The sequence below is a fragment of the Pagrus pagrus genome, assembly GCF_965226575.1.
Source record: "Pagrus pagrus genome assembly, chromosome: 8".
NCBI lineage: Eukaryota > Metazoa > Chordata > Actinopteri > Spariformes > Sparidae > Pagrus > Pagrus pagrus.
This window is the reverse complement of record NC_140192.1, coordinates 31871191-31888803: the sequence shown is the minus strand read 5'-3', so window position 1 is coordinate 31888803 and position 17613 is coordinate 31871191. Positions and strand designations below refer to the sequence as shown.

General features: G+C 43.0%; 1 protein-coding gene across 1 annotated transcript in view; it reads right to left on the bottom strand.

Annotated features, from left to right (window-relative positions):
- npdc1b (neural proliferation, differentiation and control, 1b) overlaps positions 1–17267 on the bottom strand; it is a 59650-nt gene extending 42383 nt beyond the window's left edge. The window contains 2 exon segments of the mRNA XM_084360335.1: positions 16789–16878; positions 16881–17267. Of these exon segments, the coding sequence (XP_084216461.1) occupies positions 16789–16878; positions 16881–16971 (181 nt within the window). The 5' untranslated portion in view covers positions 16972–17267.
- Positions 17268–17613: the final 346 nt, after the last annotated feature.

The window sequence follows — 17613 nt, the reverse complement described above, 5'->3', positions numbered from 1 at the left end:
TCCCCAAATGCCAGCCCACAGCCCAGGCGGGCGCCCAGAGCAAGCCACCTGAACTTAAAGGTGCATGGGCTAAGAAGCCCTTTGCTGCCAATGTGACGCAGGGGACCCAAGCGGCACCCCCCCTGCCACTCACAAGGGTAAAAAGAAGCGATGCGCCACCTAGAGCACTGTCCTCGGAGGGGGCTGGCAGGCCCAGTCAGACGCCTGTTTCACCCCCTCTGAAAAATGTTCTGTTCTCGCCAAATTCACAGAGGGCATGTTCCGGGCCCCTCAAGAGGCGCGCAGAGGCCGTGCCAGCACTCGCAGTTCAAAGCCAGGTGAAGAGGAGGAAGGTCAGACCTGAAGGGAGCTCTGTGGAGCCCCAGCTATGTCACAAAGGCACACACCAGTGCACAGAACACACCAGTGTCCTTCTAGGGCTGGGTACCGAACTTCGGTTCTTTCATGGCACCGACCAAAATGCTTCGGTAGTACTGAGTATCAAAATATGCCGGTGATTGGCTGTAACGTTACACGTGATTGCGGCATGCAGGAAAAATACATAGCCTACGTGGTTACCAGAGACGTTTGTGGTTATGCCCACAGACGGGGTTCACGTGTATCTGTGTTGTGAACTGTAATTGTGTGTGTCGTCGAACCGGTTAAAAAATGCCACTGAGGTCAAAAGCGTGGCTCCATTTTAGCAAGATTGATGCCGATAGTGTGCGATGCAATATATGCAAAAAAGTCATTGTTGCTAAGACTGGCAACACGACTAATTTGATGAAGCACCTGACCGTGCACGGAATCAATTTAAGAGCAGAAAGTTGCTCCGTGTTTGCTTACAAGAAGAGCGGACCACAGTCATCCTCCTCTCAGCATTCATGTCCGCCTGTGGATGTTACAGAGCCCGAGCGGCCTGATTCAAAATCTCCACCACCAGACTCCGATATGTAACGCTACCTTAAGATATAAGTGTGTAGCTTTATTTTATGGCTATGTAGCTAGCTAAATCAAAAGCTAACTAGAGATTGACAGTAACAGATAAAGCTTAGCTTGTAAAGATGTGCTCATCAATTGGGTCGGCTGGTTAAACAGCTCACCTAACGTTCACTGTTATGTTTATCTTTTCCTCACAGTAGCCTCTGACCCTGATGTGAGGAAGACAAGGCCAGCCAGTGTGAATCCATTCTATCCGTCTGCTGGACAGCACAGCGGCTGCGCGACCCACTGCCCAGCCCAGCGAAGCAGCGAGACCACCATTAGGTCCACTAACAGAGCGGGCTCAACAGTGGCGTGCATGCGTGGCGTCGAACTGGGTGTTGAAAACTCCCGCTCACGCTCCTGTTCGCGTCCACCCCGCCCAGATTCAACATGGTTTTGCAATCGAGGGCGCAAGGGGAAAAAGCTTGTATTTTGCAGGAGGAAATCAACTATCTGCTGAACAAAGGAGCTATCTGAATATTACCACCGGAAGAGAGACAGAGCGGTTTCTATTCGAGGTATTTTCTGGTCCCAAAGAAAGGCGAGGGTCTGCAACCCATATTGGATCTGCGTGCTCTGAACAAATACATGAGACAGTACAAGTTCAGGATGTTGACGCACACACCTCTGATATGATTTGTGCGTTCAGGCGATTGGTTCATATCCGTAGACCTGAAGGACGCATAGTATATGGTGCTCCCGTTCGGCCTTTCATCAAGTCCGCGGGTGTTTGTATAATGCACCGAAGCTGCCATTGCCCCCCAAGAGAGGGGGGAATGTGCTTAGCGACATACATAGACGATTGGCTTCTAGCCTCACAGTCTCCCGAACAAATTCAGGCTCACACCAGACTGCTCACATCACATCTGGCCACCCTGGGTTTCACGGTGAACTGGTGTTTTGATCTCAACTCGTCTGTGTGCGCGTCTGTCAGCAGAGAGGGTGAAAGCCTTTCAGGCTTGTCTAACACTTTTTGCAGAGGAACGAAGCTAAAGTTCAGAATATGTCTCAGACTGCTGGGGCTCATGGCATTGGCCTTGACGGTCAATCCGCTCGGTCATTTGCACATGAGACCTTTTCAACGGTGGGTGGCGTCGCTCAATCTAAACCCGACTTACTGTCCAGGGGCAACCCTCGCTACAAGGATTGGAAACTCCACAGCGTGGTGGTGGCTCGTATTTGGGAGAGATACAGCCAAGTGAAGGTAGATCTCTTTGCGTCAGAAGAGCTGTGCCCTCAGTTTTACTCCCTCACAGGCCAGAGTGCTCCGATGGGGTTGAGTGCCTTGGCGCACGAGTGGTCTCGTGTCCTTCTGTATGCCCCATTAGAGCTGATCACTCCTTCTCTCGCCAGAGTGCCGGAGAGGGGTCTGACTCTCGTCCTGATAGCTCCCCGCTGGCAGGGGAAACACTGGCTAGTGGAGATATTTCCGCTGCTGCGTGGACAGCCGTGGCCTCTGCCCCTCCGCAGGGATCTCCTGACGCCGGCGCATGGAGGGATCTTTCATCCTCATCCGGAGCGCATGGCTCTATGGGCCTGGCCCATGAAAGGTTGAATCTGGCTACCACTGGGCTCCCACAGTGTCATTGCCACTATTCAGAGTGCCAGAGCCTCCTCGACACGCTGTGCACATGATGGCAAGTGGCGCGCATTTGAGGATTGGTGCGTGAAAACAGGGGTGATAGCTTTCCAGAGCCCCATCTCTGTAATTCTGATGTTTTTGCAGGAGCTGCTGGACAAAGGTTTGGCATTCTCCACTGTCAAAGTGTCCTTGGCCGCTATATCGGCGTGTCACATAGGCTTTGGAGACAAGACGGCAGGTCAGCATCCCCTCGTTTGTCAGTTTATGAAGGGAGCTAGGCGCCTTTGACCAGTGTCAAGGAACTTGGCTGCCCATTGGGATTCATCCTTGGTGCTTGATGCACTGTCGTGCCCACCTTTTGAGCCTTTGCATCAGATTGGGCTTAAACTGCTCTCCTTTAAAACACGCGTTGTCTTCAAGGTGAACTTGTTTGGTAAAACGGGAGTCTCTATATCCCATAGTGAGATACCGAAACAAACTTCAGGTTAAGAAATGACCCTGGTTCTCTGAAACATGAGTGAGGTATCTCACCAGACCACCCTCCTTGTCTGGAGCGAGGAAGAGATGTGCTTGCTCAGACTGATGACGTTACGCTAGGGCTGGGCGATATATCGATATAAAAAATATATCGATATATTTTTAAATGTGAAATGGAATTAGACCATATCGCATATATTGATATAGTTCAAATTTGCGCTGTGATCCTTGCTCCAGGCAAGCTGCTGACCTGGAGCTCTCTGCAGTGCTCCCCCCGCCCCTCCTCTTTCACCACAGAGGGGGGAGGGGCAGGAACACACACTCCGGCACTCTTCAACAAACATGGAGGAAGCAACAACGTCTGCTGAGCACACACATCCCTAAACGTGTGTATGAAAGACACACAAGCTTGTAGTTCATCAGACTTGTTTTTTAAAGGCTGGACATTTGACAGGACTATAGACGGTAAGGGGAGACGATTAGCCCGGGTCAACTTCCTTAGCCGCTGTCGAACACCGCCTTTCTTTCCCCTCTTCCTCTTCCTCGTCTCACTCCGAGTGTTTGTAGAGGTGCGCATAAAGTCATTGTTGCAGATAAAAACATACTCGCCACTGGAAGGGGAAAAGTCCACAAGTAGATCCACTGGGAGGCCATGCGATTGAAATCCGAAAAGGATGTCACGACTGTATTGAATCCTACTTGTGTGAGGAGGATTCACAACCAGTCCCAGTGTGAGATTCAGCGTGGCCGTCAGGAAAAGTAAAAATACTATCTCCATCTTCGACTCAAGCGCTACAAAACTCTCCGAAAAGTGCGCATAAGAGCATTAAAGACAGGATGCCGCTGGTTTGGAAGTTAGTAAACACTGTTGAGTTAATAAACAACTAAAAACACACACACACACACAATGCACCCGCCAACGCCTTCTGCCGGTCGCCACAAGAGCAGCGCCCAATATATATAAATGCTGCCCTTACTAGTGTTTGTCATATTTTGTTCTTTTGTAATGTTCGTTATTTGCATCTGTGGATTTGTTAGAGAGGAGAATAAAATCTGTAATTTGATTTTAATAAGCCATTTATAGTTGTCAAACAAAAAAAAATGTTGATATTGTACTTTTCTCATATAAATATATTTATTTCAGAAAAAGATTGGCCTGTTTTATTGTATAGGCTATTTTTTTATTTAAATGTGCACCTTACGGAGCTTTGATTTCAAAAAAGGTACTCCCGTTGTTATACAGTATGTTTACATTTTATTGTTATTTGAACAGCTGAGCATTTATTCATGAACCAGGTGAAGAAACCCGTTTATTATTTATTCATTTGATTTTGCAACTGTTCACTGAAATAGTCGGTTTCAATAAAACTACTTGTGACATGTCATATTTGGCTTTGACTTTGACTGAACATTTGCTCTCACTTTGCGGAAAAAATATCTGGATATATATCGTATATCGATATTCAGCCTAAATATATCGGGATATGACTTTTGGTCCATAACGCCCAGCCCTACGTTACGCCCAGCTTTTATAAGGAGTAGGAAGTCCCTCCTCCAGGGAGTGGACATCACGTCTGTCTGCCAGTCAGGACTGGCGTAGCGGAAAATAGCTTCTGGGGACAAGCACAGGGAGCGTGTCCCATAGTGAGATACCTCACTCATGTTTAAGAGAACCGGGTTTAATTTCTTAACCTAAAGTTTCACAGACGTCTCTTTCGGGAAAATGCTTTTCGGGCTATATAGCTGCAATACTGCAAGTGGCCACTGGGCAAAATTGGAAGTAAGCCTGAGTGGTGCCCTAGCGTCCAGGTCTGCTATACATTCATAAGATCTACCTATAGGACACTTGAACGAACCACTTTACACTTGACACCAAACTAGCTGCCTGTCTATCACTGCACGCTGTGTCATTATGCATGTCAGACTGTGGGTCACTTCACAGACATGATGTTCTCATGTCTGTGTGTATGCCTAAGTGCCATCAATCACACATTTTAGGGTTCATATACTCCTAATCATCATAAGACTAACCTTTAAAATCTTGCCATTAAGTACTTAGACTTTCATATTGTAATTACATACTGAACTGCTTTAATTTTTAACCACCATGTTTCTTTCAATCTTAAATTGTGTATTTGGTCTATTTCTACACTTGTTTAAATGTTTTAACTAGTAATATACAACATACATGATAGTATTCTCATCCTTTTCACACAATATGTAGATGTATACAATTAAATAAACCACAAAAGAATTCTGCCAGTGAATAAGTGAATAAAATATGAATAAAAAGTGATAAAATGGGGTTAAATGGGTTTATCCTCCATTGCACCCCTACAATACTTTCACTGAGAAGCCCAGCATTGCTCCATATGCTTCCCCACAGGGAGTATCTGTTGCACTTGTTGTTGTGGTGCAACAGTGAATCCATTTACTTCTCACATTGTTTTCTTAGTTACCACAAGCCATCTGAGCCCTGGCCCAGTGTAAAGAGAAGAAAAGAGCTGGAGTCTCTGGAAGTACTCCCCATGCCACAGGGAAAAGACCCAGCTATCGATATTAACCCCTTTAGCATCTTCATCAGAATAACTCTCGTCTTCACTACAGGAACCTAGACACTGGTTGCCATGACGACTGCCATGGCAACTGAGGAGGTGTGACATCATCAGGGGGTGAGTCATCGGACAGATACACAAGTCAAGGATGGAAGGTTTGTCTCAGGTTGGTGTGTCAAGCAGAAAAAGGCAGGGATGACAAATGCGTGGAGGAAATGATCAGTGTTTTCATGCCGGGCTGTCAGTGATAACTCAAACTCTAAACACTGAAAACAGGTCAAGTGCACATTTCTTTAGTATTGTGGAAGACTAACTCTTCTATAATATGCGACTAAAACAACATCTCATTTGCAGAGTGCACAGCTATTTATTTTTTTAATATTCTGTTTCATTTATTTTTGCACAATAAATTGGGCCTTTGTTAAATATTCAAAACCTTACTTACTCATTTGCAACAGTAATGGAGTTGCATGTGTTTATGTAATGGTTCTTGCTGCACTATAATTGATGCCATGTTTGAAGCAGCTATCAAAATGTACATGCCATTCATACACACAGTGGCCTGCCCTTGGAGACTACAACAGCAGTGAATAATCTATGCAAAACTTTACAACTAGATGAAGGAGAGCTGAAGCACTGGTACTGTTTCTCTCAGCTGCAGTATACTGTAGACCACAGTGATCCTGAGTGCCTGAGATGAAATAGCTGCATGCAGCCAGTTAATTTACAGAAAAATAAATAGCTGAAACTTAAATGATTCATAAAGGCTTCTGTAAGTGTAATGAAAGAATACACTACTGCAGACGAGTAAGCACCAACCTGGACCCAGTGACATTAAAGACAGTAAAATGAAGGAGAAGCATTTGCAAAAATCTCCAACATGAGAAAATGAGAAAACACTCAGGTAGAAAAAAAGGTATGTTTACATGGGAACAAATCTAGTGCCAGAAACTGTCTTTCATTAACCCAGATTAGTCAAACCCTATTTGGAGATTTTGTTCTGTTTAACATCATAGAAAATCCCTTTATTGTATACAGTCACTGTCACACATAAAACTGTGAAACTCAACTGCACTGCTTTGAATAAATCCACATTCAAATAAAGCTGAGTGCAGAGCAGCTTTATCAAGGCCAAAAGGTTGCAAAGTACATTACAGCATTCATTATATCAGAGATTCTGACAGTGACATTCCCACAGTGTAAAATACACTTTCTTCTAAAGCCATAGTTTCCTAGCAACCTTTGTCCTGTGTTTGATCAAAGAAAATGAAACATGTTCATTCTCTCATTTCTCTTTCACTACATGTGAAGCTGTACTGAATGTTGTGTCCTTAATGTTCTGGAGAGGTTTGGCAGATGCAGGCTCTTTAAGGCCAATGCTGTTGCACTTAACCCATGACTCTTGCCTCCATGGGCAGCCCTGTAGGCAGGAATGTTGATTTATAATAGGGATGTAATGGTTACCGGTATCACGGTAAACCATGGTAAAACCCGACGGTGAAGGTTACCGCTTAACTTTTAATTACCATGGTAACCGCCGCGGTCGATAAACACGGTGTGGAAAACTCGCGAGATACTTTATCCAAGTCTCCCTACGCAGGCGCAGGTAATGTAGTGAAGAAGACATGGCGGAGGGAGGACATGATGGTAGCGGCCCTTAAGGCATTTTTACGCCTTCAAAGAGAACCAAATCTGAAGTCTGGGCGTATTTTGGTTAATATATGAATGCTCAGGGACAGCTGGTCGAGGATGGCAGCCCTATCTGCAGAAGCTGCAAGAAGAAAGTGGTTGCGAGGGGCGGCAACACATCCAATTTACTTTCTCATTTGCGCGACCATCGCCCTCAACTGTTCAGCGAATGCAAGGTAAGTTAACCTTTAGCTCGGGTGAATGATGTATGTGTATGTCGAGTTTTCTCTGTCTAATTTGCTGTTGTCACTAATGTAAACTGACCAGATAGTGGTATAACTGAACGAAGATGATCCGTGATTTGGCACGTTATCTGAACCGCTTATTAATTGTAGATTTCACTTTTTAAAGTCGACCTAATAATTCCCCAAATATTGATGCAGAGCTGCAGTGAGGAGGATTTGAGACAAACACGTACTGGGTGGACTGAGTTAGTGAATGCAAACTGACAGATGACTGACTTTCATCTCAGCTCCGTTCACCGGAGCAGCGTCTACCTGTGGCTCAGCAGCCATTTGACCAATCAGATTGACCAAGTCCATTGACAACAGACGAGCAAGACAGAGAGACAGACAGCCAATATATATAAGTAATATCAGAAATATATAATACTTGTGGATTACTTGTAGAATTGACTATATATAAAGAATAATATAAAATGGTGAATATAACAAGTGATAGAGATAAGAGCCAAAATAGCGTATTTATAATTAATTTAACAATAATCCTTTTTTTTTTATCTAAAAAATTATCCAAGCAACAATGACAGTAATAATTAATAATGACATTTTCTATTCATTTTTTTCACAGAGAGGGTCTGCTGGCCAATCGAGTGCTACTGCCAGTTAGGGCTGTCTAAACAAACTTCGCTATTCGAATTTTAAAAAAAAGATTTGAGTGTGGAAACTGACGTTCGAACTTGTGCCTTAGCAACAACGCAAATTAAAATCAACGTTGTGCGTCGTGACGTTCGGCATTGTTATGCTTACAAGATGGCAGGGAGCAGCGCACCAACAGACGCAGAGCTGGAAAGCATAACTCCTGAAAACTTAAAAAGCGTCATCTGGAAACGGGAAGATTACATCCAGAGAAACCATCATTTGCAAGTTATGCTGTAAGTCGTTAAAGTATCACTCGACTACGAGCAACATGAGCACACCTCCATTCAATGCATTACTCTGAGTACGCAGAACTGTTAGCGACTGAGGAAGAGCCACGGTTAAAACAGGCAAGAATAACATCGTTTTTGCCTCCCTCCTCATCTCGTTGTCTGCCAGCTGCTCGGCAAGAGGCGATAACTAAAAAGCTGACTGAGTTTATCTGCAAAGATATGAGGCCAGTTAACATCTCACAGGGGGACGGGTTTAAGGAGTTCATCTGCGAGATTGAGCCAAGGTGAATGATTGAACATCAGCTTCTTCATTAAACATCATTGCTTGAATATTTCTGGCATTATATCTTATCTATATATTTATTATACATTTCTGGCCATATCTATATATGTGTATCTGGCCTAATAACATTTCGATTTCCCTTCATGAAGTTTTGTATTGATTTGGTGAAACTTGTTGCAAATGTTACATAACAGATTTGGTTGAAGTGCCCTCTATTGGACGCGGGACGTAGGCCTAATAATAAGCTGGTATAATGATATAATAAAAAATAAAAAAAACATTAAAAAATTTGAATATTATTCAAATATTTAACATAAGAAGCATTAGAAATTCGAATATGATTTGAGGGAAGGATTGACAGCCCTACTGCCAGTACATCTCATTCTACCTCTGTAACTCCATAACAGAGATGCATGCATCCCGTCTGAGGAGATATGGGAGGGAGAGAACAAGCACACCCACTGTGCTATTCATTTGATTTGTTTACATATTTTGTGTTATTTTAACATAAGTAACACTTTTGTCTTTTATTTACTGTATTTAAGGTTTATTTTGCACAGTTTTGATACGTCTTTTATACTTATTTAATGCTGATTTTGCAGTGCAAGGTTTTGGATTTAGACTATTTTAATATATAATAAATCTATTTAAATATAAATCTTGGTCAAATTATTTCAATTCATCAGTGTATCAGTGCTTTTTCAACATTTTGAAGACAATTTAAAAATACCGCGGTATACCGATAACCGTGTAAAATTTTCATACCGTTACATCCCTAATATCAGAGTGATACATCAGTCTTAACCTCGATTTGAAGACATCAACACATGATCGAATCGTTTAAATACCTTATTCCTTGATCTTAAGGCTGCACTGATCAATATGTTTACGTTGATAAACATATTGTTGTGAAGCATGAAAGGTGTCAGTCATAGTGACAAACAAAGAATTATAATGTGATTCTGCAGCGCTACCAGGGATGAAAACTGGCTAGAATAAACTTGGTACAACTAGGGGGACTAGGGGTGTTTTCCCTGGATGAAGATTTAGTCATTGAAATGCAATCTGGTCTACTCTGAAGAGAAAAATAATATTATCATTAATATTACTACCCACATTGTGTCAGCTGGTCAAATACAATAGACATACAGAAAATGCACAAAAGACCACCTCCTCCCGTCAGCCTGCACAAGACAAAACAAGACCGCACCAAGTACGCTTGAGAATCATCTAATAAAAGTAGATTTTTATATCGACTTTCATAACAATTTCTGTTGTATGTTGTACAACACACTCTCCTAATTATTTTATTCTGAAAATGACATTATAAGCAACACAAAACATGACATCTTAACATCTAGCATTACCTGTACTATTGTAGTGTTTGTAATTACCTACACTGAGACAGTTTCAGTGTAGAGTTTTCAGAGTTTAGGTCTGATCTCAAAGATTTATTAAAAATAGAAAACTGTTGGCCATGCCAAACATACAACAGCAATCCATCACTCAGAGAGATTACATTTAAAGCATCAAAACACACAAGAGTGTCCGTCCACCCATCACTGACTGCACTGGGTATACTTCAGACATGTGACATGGTAGGCTTCTCATACTGATGACATGTGATGAGAGAAAGTGACTGAATATGTCTAGTTCATCATCAAAACTAGCGCTAATACTAAACTGATTCTGGGGATTTTCAAAAACAGTCAGTGAAGCATTTAATCTAGACTGAACGCACAATAAGGTGGACTCACAATTGCATGCTGTCTGACAGCTCAATACAGCTAGCTAGTCAGCCATGAGCCAGGAAACACCTTACACGTTGGGAGATTTTACCTTCTGCACTGTGTCATCTTAGAAAGTCACTGCGCTGGATATATAGCTAGCTACCTTGGTAATAAGCTACATCGCTGACCAGTGCAAACTAGACACTGCCATCACATTATAATTGTAAACATTGTTCATCATAATTGTCTTCCAACAATTCCTACATGCTACAGGTCTTATGAACCGTATTGCATTGATTGAACAGAATTAGAATTCATTTCCAGTCATGCCGACTAAACACAAGCCCTGCAACATGAATCTCATTGATAACCTATTTTTAATTCAAAACAGTAAATTCTGCTGAAGGGTGAGGAGTTTTTCCGTCTGTGTTACCAGCTTATTTCGATGGCCCTAATTGGTAAAAATATAATTTAATGCCACTTGCCTAGATTTAAAGTTGTAGCGTTTTGATGGTGCCAGAGTGCCAGTTAGAGTCTAAATCTGACAAGAATATATACATATTTTTTGTTATTAGTCAAACCTACAAAAAGGACCCATGTATTTCCGTGCATGGCCCCTTACTTAACAACCAGGAATCATCAGGCAATAAGAAACCCCCACACAAGAAATTAGCTGACCAAAAATGTGTATTTATACATTCAGTGCCCCAGTATAAACCCACAGTTCAAATACCCCGTGTCTCTTCTTCTCAACAGACAAATCACTCCTCTTCAAGATCTCCCAAACAAACAAAAAATACTCGTACACGTTTGAGCCTCAGTATACACTTGGCCACCAAAACAAAACCAAGTGATGCCTCTTGCATCAAATAGGCAATCTTGGATATCCTCCGACAATGGAGTTTACCTCCTGTATTCCGGTCAGTGCGCTGTGTAGCTTCAGGGAATGCTCAGCCTAGGAGGTGGGTGACTTTCCAGTGACTTTATAGCGCAGAGGTTGGGGAAGAGAACTAATCCACTTACCGAATGGGTAAATAGAGGAAATAGAAACATTTTAGCTCGTTGCCAGGGGTTTGCAAAGCTACGACGCGCACTCCTCTTAAGGATGACACACTTTTCTATGCCATGTCTTATTTAATGACAAACTCTTATGCAGCCGTCTGTGCATGATTTTCAAAAAAACTAATAACATAATGAACTGATGCTCTTGCCTCTGGAATTGTTTTGTACTGTAGCAGGCCAATGCTACACAGGACTGAACTGAACAGTGATTATTATTCATGTCTCCGTGAAACAGTACCTGCAGGTAATCTGGGGTTGTTTAGCCTGATTTTTCTCCTGAGGCTGTGTTTCCCGCGATTACTTTTCAGGCTAAAACTGCAGCTTTTTTACATTATGTGAACAAAGCACTAATTTTGCCTAAAACCACGAAGTAACTCACCAAAGTGGCTGCTGGGGACACATTTTCCTTCCATGTCCCTATGCGTCTGACACAGGAACACATACAATGCGGTCTGTTCTGGGCAGAGACCCATCCTTCAAATGGATCAAATCCGTTCAGTAGTTTTTTTGTGCAACCCTGCTGACAACCCTTCCAACCAGCTCTGATTTATTTTGCCACCCCTGTGGGGGTACCAAGCCTGGGCTTGGGAACCATTGTTCAATTTTATTGCCTGAATAATTTTGGATTTTTTTTCCATACATAAAAGTCTAGAAAGTTCTTCCATCACCTGGGACAGGTTCCCAGCAGGTCTCCAAAGAATGTAGCATGTGAGCCAGCAGCCAGAGAGAGTGACTCTCTTCATGCTGAGGCAGTCAGCCTCATGTGAACAGCATCATGATATTTAATGCTGCCACAGTATTCTCAATAAGGATCTCAGTGGTCTCCTCAGTGGTATCATGGCTCCTGTGCCGTCCCTGCCAGATGGACAGATAGACGGACAGCGTGACACACATGCTGTCTGAGTTCAGAGCTGCGTGGGTCACAGGTTTATGGATGACCTCACAGGGTAAAAGAGGATCACTGCTAATAGGTGAGACATGTGCAAAGTGAGAGTGAGAGAGAGAGAGAGAGAGAGAGAGAGAGAGACAGAGAGAGAGAGAGAAAGACAAGTCACACTGGTAGGTGTGCTGATAATGAATGGATTCAGCATTAAAGTAATCTAGTGATAGTTGTTTCTACATCCATGGGTACATTACACACAGAAACAGCTAATAGTTGATTCACCAAACTTTTAATGGTGCCACTTTGCCAAAATCTAAACAAATCTGAGCCAAGCTGTAGCCCACTGGGCTATTTTTAGCCAAAAGTCATCTGTGAAAAAGCTCTCCGTTGAGCAGAACATGGTGATGTTATTGCAGCCATGCAGAGCAGCAGTACAGGGCGTCCATGAGTTTACAGCAGCAGCAGCAGCAGCAGCAGCAGCAGCAGCAGCCTCCTTCACACAACACAGGTCCTAATCAGGTTATGTGTGGTTTAATAGCCGAGTGGAAGCCTGGTCTCCGTTCATCAGGGACTGCAGCCAAGCCAGAGGTCCAGACCTCCAACTCCCCAACCCAGAATGAGACTGAATGAGGTTAATTTGAAAAAAAAGCTTGTTCCTTTGCATGGTGTTCAGGACAAGTCTTAGGGACTGTCTTGCTGGTCAGTGTAGCTACACAGACCCATAACCCTTCATGTTCCACCATCTTATTGCAGGTACCTCATCAGACATTATGTATGAGGCCAGGTTATTTTTGGAACTAGTTCTTGTGAATATATTCACAAATTAATTTACATGTGAAATCCTTCCCTAGACCAAGGGGCTGGAGGCTGCCCAGGCTTGTAAAACTGCCAAGAAATGGAACTCCACTGCCTTCAAATTCCAGTGATATCTTTAATCTGCACTTCCACCAAGAAGAAGACATTTACAGGTCTGCTCACTGACCACAATCCCACTTTTCATGCAGAGATACAGTAGTTGTTATGACCCAACGTTTGGAGTTTCTGTCACGTGATAATGACATACACAACACTACAGACCATCTTTGATATATGACCACCATGACTGCAATTCAAGGTCAGGTCATGTGATGACAGCCAATCCATGACCATGACACCTGAGCAACAATTCGCTGATTTCACTAATGAAATGTATTCATTTATTTATCAGTATTTCTGTGTGTTTCAGTCTTTTAACATCCTGTGTTTAGTCCTTTTTACATCAGGTTTTATGGTGGATTCATTTCCATTTTAATCGATTCCAATTAATTAAGCCCTGGTCTGTTTAAATGTGGTATTACTGTTTAATTTCATGTGGGATGAGACAGAGGGCTGCAAGACACAACAAGATTTTCAAGGTACGATAACCATTTCGAAAAAATATGATACTATTCAATATTATAGACATTATTACCTCCGCCAAGGAACTTGTGTTTTCACACGTGTCCATTTGTTTGTTGGTCAACAGGATTACACAAAAACTACTGAACAGATTTCCATGAAACTTGGATGGAGGATGAGTCTCAGCCCAGAATAGACCCCATTAACTCTTGGTGTGGCTCCAGATAAAGGGACAAATCCAGGAATTTGTTTTAACATTGTGAGATAGGGTGTCTTTCAAAATCTTCATTGATTTCTCAGGGAATAAAGCATGAATGTTGATGAAAAAAATCCGGTGGCTGGCCTGCTGTGAGTGAATGCCTGCACTAGTGATTTGAAACTTTGAAACTCACAGCTGGATGTAAATACCGGTGTGTATCTATCGCGAGTTCTGTTGATCTTGTCTGGTGTGGCTTCCGTAGTGCAAACAGCTGTGAGGGAGACTCACGTGAACGCGGAGCGTGCCTCCAGGCAGATATAGCATAGTGACTGTTTAGGCTAGAAAAATGTACTAAATGACGTCGTTTCGAGTAAACTCTGGATGTCGCCACTTCAGGACACTTGGATTGCAGCGGACGAGTAGTATGGAGGAATATTACAAAGTTTTTGTGTAGTTTTATGGACCTTTTCCTCTCGGGCACCATTTACGCCTGTTATATGGGCTGTTGCTGCCGGAGGGTACCCCCGCGGGTCTCCAGCTGCACTTTGAGGAATAAGAAACTACACCGGACTTCTCATCAGCATGTGGGTGAGTCGATAATGACTGAATTTCGTTCTAGAGTGAACTATTCCTTTAAGTCAGTTTTACGGAACACAGACTTCCTTTGAGCCAGGGTCATAACACATCATATCTTAAAGCTTTGCCTTACAGTTAATTAACAGTACGTACATAAAAGAATGTCATTCTCCCTGTTTCAGAGGAGTCGTACAGTTGTGTCACGGGACGGTTTTGCTGATTCTAGTGCTGTGGTGGGACACAATGAAGGAAACACAAGGAGTGTTGGAGTGCATCACAATATGATGATGAGACAGCATGCTGAATAAAATGACAGAGGAATAGAGTGTGTGTGATGTCACGTGGTCCTCCAGGTCAGTGACAGAGAGCTCTTCACTTCTGACAGCAGGAATGTGTTTGTGAGGACAACCAGAGCACAGCCAACACCTGTGCTGATAATGAAGGCTGTGACACCATCATGCCCTGTGACACACCCTGAAAACATTTCTCTGCCTCTGAATCATCCATTTCCCACCTCGAAGCCAAATGTTATTAGTGTTGTATGGTCTCCCAGCATACGTCACTGGTGGAGAAGCCTGGACGCACTGTGGACACAACATGGACACACAGGCACTACAGCTTCAGAGTAGAAAATCTATGTAACGCAGCTTATTTAAACGTCAGCACTCCTAGACTCTTTAGGACTCAAGTATGTCTTTAGAACAGACTTTAACATTCTGTATTTTATCATTTCTATCCTCTATCATTAAACTGAATGTTGCAATGAGGACTAAGTCCTATTGGTTGTGATGTACTGTAAAATCAGTACGGATTACCACTGTAGGCCATTTTCATCAGGATAAACACTATTTGCTCATAACTTCAAGACATTCACAAAAGAAAGGCTGGCAGTGGCTCTGATGGGTAATATAATGCAACTCATCCTCACATATTCAGAAACTATAATGTGCATTTTAGTACACACAGCTAACATGACTGATTACTTTTATATCAATTTATCTATAGTTGAGGAACTACAATTTAGTAACTAGTCCATCAGCAAACAAGCAATTTGAGGACATCACCCTGGGTTACTGGAAATATAATGGACATTTTCAATATTTTTGGACATATTATAAACTACTCAATCAGGGTGATAACATTTTTCCCCACCAATAGCTTAAAACCCAAAGATATTCCATTTAAAAGAAAGAAAACATTTTAGAAGCCAGACAGAACGACAAGCTTTCCCTTACTTCTCCCAGAAGTAGCCTACTATTGTTGTAAAGACAACCAGATCGCTTTCTGTTCTAAGAGTAGCAACCACCACCAACAAGGTACAGTGTGAGCTTTACACACTCATTTAATGATGGAGAAGTGAAATCAGATAGAAAAGGTGGCAGGTCAGCCTTCATTTTTCTTTTTCGGTTTTATACCCAGCAGCAGACAAAGGTTTTCAGGAAACTGATGTGAACACTGATGGTGTCATTTTTCTACAGCCATTACATTTTGGAAGCAACATTTACTTGATATGGTGCAGTGAAGCAAAAAACTTGTCTATTGTCTGTTTAAGTTGCTAAATGATTTAGACACTCAATACATTCTGATCAAAGCTGTTGTCAATGTATTTTCTATGAATCTACTATTCAATTAAGACAAGTCCTTTCAGCACTGACTCCACAGCTTTAGGGTACAATAACACAAAAACTAAAACAATACGGAAACAAAGCCTGACCAGTCCTGAATTTTGGGGCCTCTGCAGATATTAGAGAGTAAAAGACAGCCCATAGACACACATTTTTGCACACTAATTTTAAGGCTGGAGGGTGGCACAACACTAAAAACAACAGGAAGACACATTTTCAATAAAAAATTCAAGGTGATGTCTTTAAATTGTTGTTTTGTCAATAATTTTAGTTTAAGCTGCTACTCAATGACTTTAACTCTATTCCCTGAGACAATGAACTAATGACCTAACCCTACTGTTGGCTAAAATATTATACAAATACAATACTCTAGAAAAGTGACAGAAAAATACAATCAGGCAATTTAAGGTCATCACACAGTCACTGTGCTGAGTACCAGAACCCCACTGACACAGTCCACACTGTGTAACCACGGGAGATCATCAACACCACTACATACCACCCAGTACTGTAGGTCACTTGGTGCCATGGACACAGTGGAGGTCCCTCAGGGGAGTCAGACATATACGGAACACAGAAGATGCCTGAATACCTGAGGCCACTGCCTGGACCACAGAGATACACACAGTTAATGCAGCCTGTGTTTTACTGATAGCAGGAAGCAGCAGCTCCTCACCTGTCAAGCAGGTGCTCAGCGCCAACAGGGCCGCAAAAACCGCAGCCTGGCCGAGCAGCGGGCCCCGCATCCTGGACACAGCTCCAACGACTGACAGGGGACACGAGTACCGACTGAAGGAGGAGCAGGAGCAGGAGGAGGAGGAGGCGGCGGCGAAGGCGGAGGGGAGTCGGTGCTGGTCATTCCCCCATCCCCCGGTGCTCAGGAGGAGAGGACTCAGAAAAACCGAAGAAACACGGACAACAGTGAGGACGCAGCTCAGGAATGGAGGCAGAAGGCGGTGGTGCTCCGGGGCGAGCCTGTGTGTCTGCCGCAGGCTCTCTGCTCTACACCGAGGACCTGCAACATGGATGCACACCGATGACTGGCTGATTGATTGGGGTCTCTTCTGCTGAGCTGTAGGAGAGGCACGTTAGTCTGTGACGTAAACGCGCTGCGCTCCCTCGTGCTGCCTCCAGGTGCTGCTGAATATCAAATAATACACCCACGTTTAAAAATAACTGACGACTACGTTTGAAAACTAGTTCCGTCTGTCGCTCTACAGACAGACAGACAGACAGACACACACACACACACACACACACACACAGAGAGAGAGAGAGTCCTCCTGCATGTAGCACAGGATCTGTGCCACTTTTTCTTTTCTGGGTTCCAGATATAATTTAGCAGCAGTCACAGCGTCTTCTGAACTCCACTTCACAATTCACATCATAATTGAGACTGTATGACCTGACAGTGACGAAAACTCATGATCTGTCATGAATCAAGGTCATTATTTTAACCAACATCTAATTACATTTCCAAAGAAAAAAATGATTAAAAATA